General features: G+C 31.5%; 1 protein-coding gene across 1 annotated transcript; it reads right to left on the reverse strand.

Moving 5' to 3' along the window:
* Positions 1-737: 737 nt before the first annotated feature.
* On the reverse strand, positions 738-1,173 carry TRIADDRAFT_7916 (uncharacterized protein; the record flags this gene model as incomplete). Its single annotated transcript, XM_002118617.1, has 2 exons — positions 738-916; positions 1,077-1,173. Coding segments are annotated over 2 exons (276 nt in total), but the record flags the coding sequence as incomplete, so codon positions are not given.
* Positions 1,174-2,246: the final 1,073 nt, after the last annotated feature.

Raw genomic sequence — 2,246 nt, forward strand, 5'->3', positions numbered from 1 at the left:
TTAAGTAGCGTTAAGTATTTTAAGGTAGACGATGATAGAAGTATAAAGGATTTTATTGAGATACAAGTTACAGGCTAACAATGATATGGTTGTTATAGATAAGGTATTTGAGATAGCAGGAACGTAGGAACTGACTAACGAGTTAGCGTACAAGGGTATTTATAGGTTTTAGATGGGATTGAGATAATGTCTTTATATGTATAGCATGTCGTCTATATGTGGTCATGATGTCGTACATTATGAATGTAATACAATACAGTACTTAAACGGTATATGATAAGTATTCGTATATTAGGATATTAATATACTAGGCATCTTCTATATAAGATCATAATATTACATAACTGATTACGAAATCATATTCTAGTGTAAAGCACTTTTATTCTCATTAACCTTAGAGCAACCATAAGAATAGAAATGTATCAATAACTAGTTGTTGCGACTGATTTTACTTTATAATTTTTTAAATATTCCAAATTAAGCTGTCGTCTTCAACTTTTATATCCTAGTCGTTGGTATAGTAAGTGCGATAAATCTTAGATTTCAGGTAATGCATGTTTTGTGTCTTGATTTACATTAGTAACTTTAGTAAAGAATCGCTATATAACTGTAGATGTAAATTTTTAACGGTGGTATTCTACATAATGATCTAAAAGGGTTCATAGCGCCGACAATAGCTACTAATGACTACACTATTTAAACTGGCGGAGTAGAATACCGATAATATTTTCCGGTTTTACCTCACAAATCTTCTCATTTCCACCTCTTGCTGCATAATGCATTGCCGTATTAGAATTTGTATCTTTAGCTTCTATATCAGCATTAAACATTAGTAGTGCTCTTACAGCTGCATATCTGTTATGCTTTGAGGCCAAATGTAGTGGTGTTATGTCATTTAGCCCTTTAATATTAATATCTAAGGCGAAATAATAAAGAAATAGTTAGGTCCAGTGGCATTCATAGTCTAGGATTTGATAATTATAATGCATATTGATTCATGATTAATTATTATAAATACTGTCAATATTATCAAATCTTTTGCATTGTAAGTAGTTACTAGTGGATGATTAACGAACCTGCACCTCTTGCAATTAAGCCTTCAATGAGTTCAACATTACCACCTCTTGCCGCATAGTGTAATGGGGCTAAACGATCGCGGTCTAGTTGGTTAGCAAATATTTCGATTCCTTCATTTGGTAGAACTTGCTGTAAAAGCAGCATATCACTACTTTTTGCAGCCTAATATTAGCGTTAGCATAGAGAGTAATGAATAGGTTGATAAAATTTTCGATATGATAGCAAAGAAGGCAAGACGATATGTTTGCATGATCATGATTTTAGTAAAGAATTGCTATCGTGGTCACGGAGAATTTTTAATTAAACGGTAGAGATTTATGCGAATTGATGATATCTATGCTAACTTTACCGTTATTAAACCAGCAAAAGACTTAAATTTTATGAAAGTATTGTATGCTAAGAGACGACTAAGTTAATAATAATACATAAAATAGCGGCAAGCAGGCCTGGAAAAGTTGAATATAAATTGCATTTCAATGAGCAGAAATGCTCTCTTGGTATCTAAGATAGCCTCATTTCAGACTACTAGCATTCGCACTTAGTTTAGTTTAGTTATTGTATTAAAAGTAATAGACAATAAAACAACGTGGTATTTGATCTTACTTGCAGTATATCGTGAGCAGCTGTATTCCTTGTTTTACTAAATAAAACCGAAGTTTTCGACCAATCTGATCTTCTAAACATCTCCATTACTGTACAACTTAGTGCATCAAAATATAAGTAAACTTGAACCGATAATAATACTATCGAAAGGAAGGATTTCAATAGCTGGATTTTATTTTGAAGTTATCGCTTGAAATCGCTATTTTTGGGGATTATTGACAGAATTTTAATTCAATTATTGTTTATTTCCATAAGGCAACAGATTGTAAATAAATATAACCGTTTACACATTTACATGGCTCAAATATGCAACTGAAAACGTTCTCCTTTATATCATGATCTTTTTCAATTAAGCTTTTATCAATTTCGTCTAATTATATTTCACAATATGGTACTATAAACAAACAATGCTAACAAATAGGTATTAATTTAATCTCAACTCATTCTGATATTACTTCTAGTTCTTCATTATATTGCATGCTGGTAATTTGGATGATGTACGTCATATATTTATTTCCTATGACGTCGAAATTAGCTCTTGCTGCTCTTCTTTGCAAGTACTCGAA

This window comes from Trichoplax adhaerens, genomic scaffold (genome assembly GCF_000150275.1).
Source record: "Trichoplax adhaerens TRIADscaffold_292 genomic scaffold, whole genome shotgun sequence".
Lineage (NCBI taxonomy): Eukaryota > Metazoa > Placozoa > Uniplacotomia > Trichoplacea > Trichoplacidae > Trichoplax > Trichoplax adhaerens.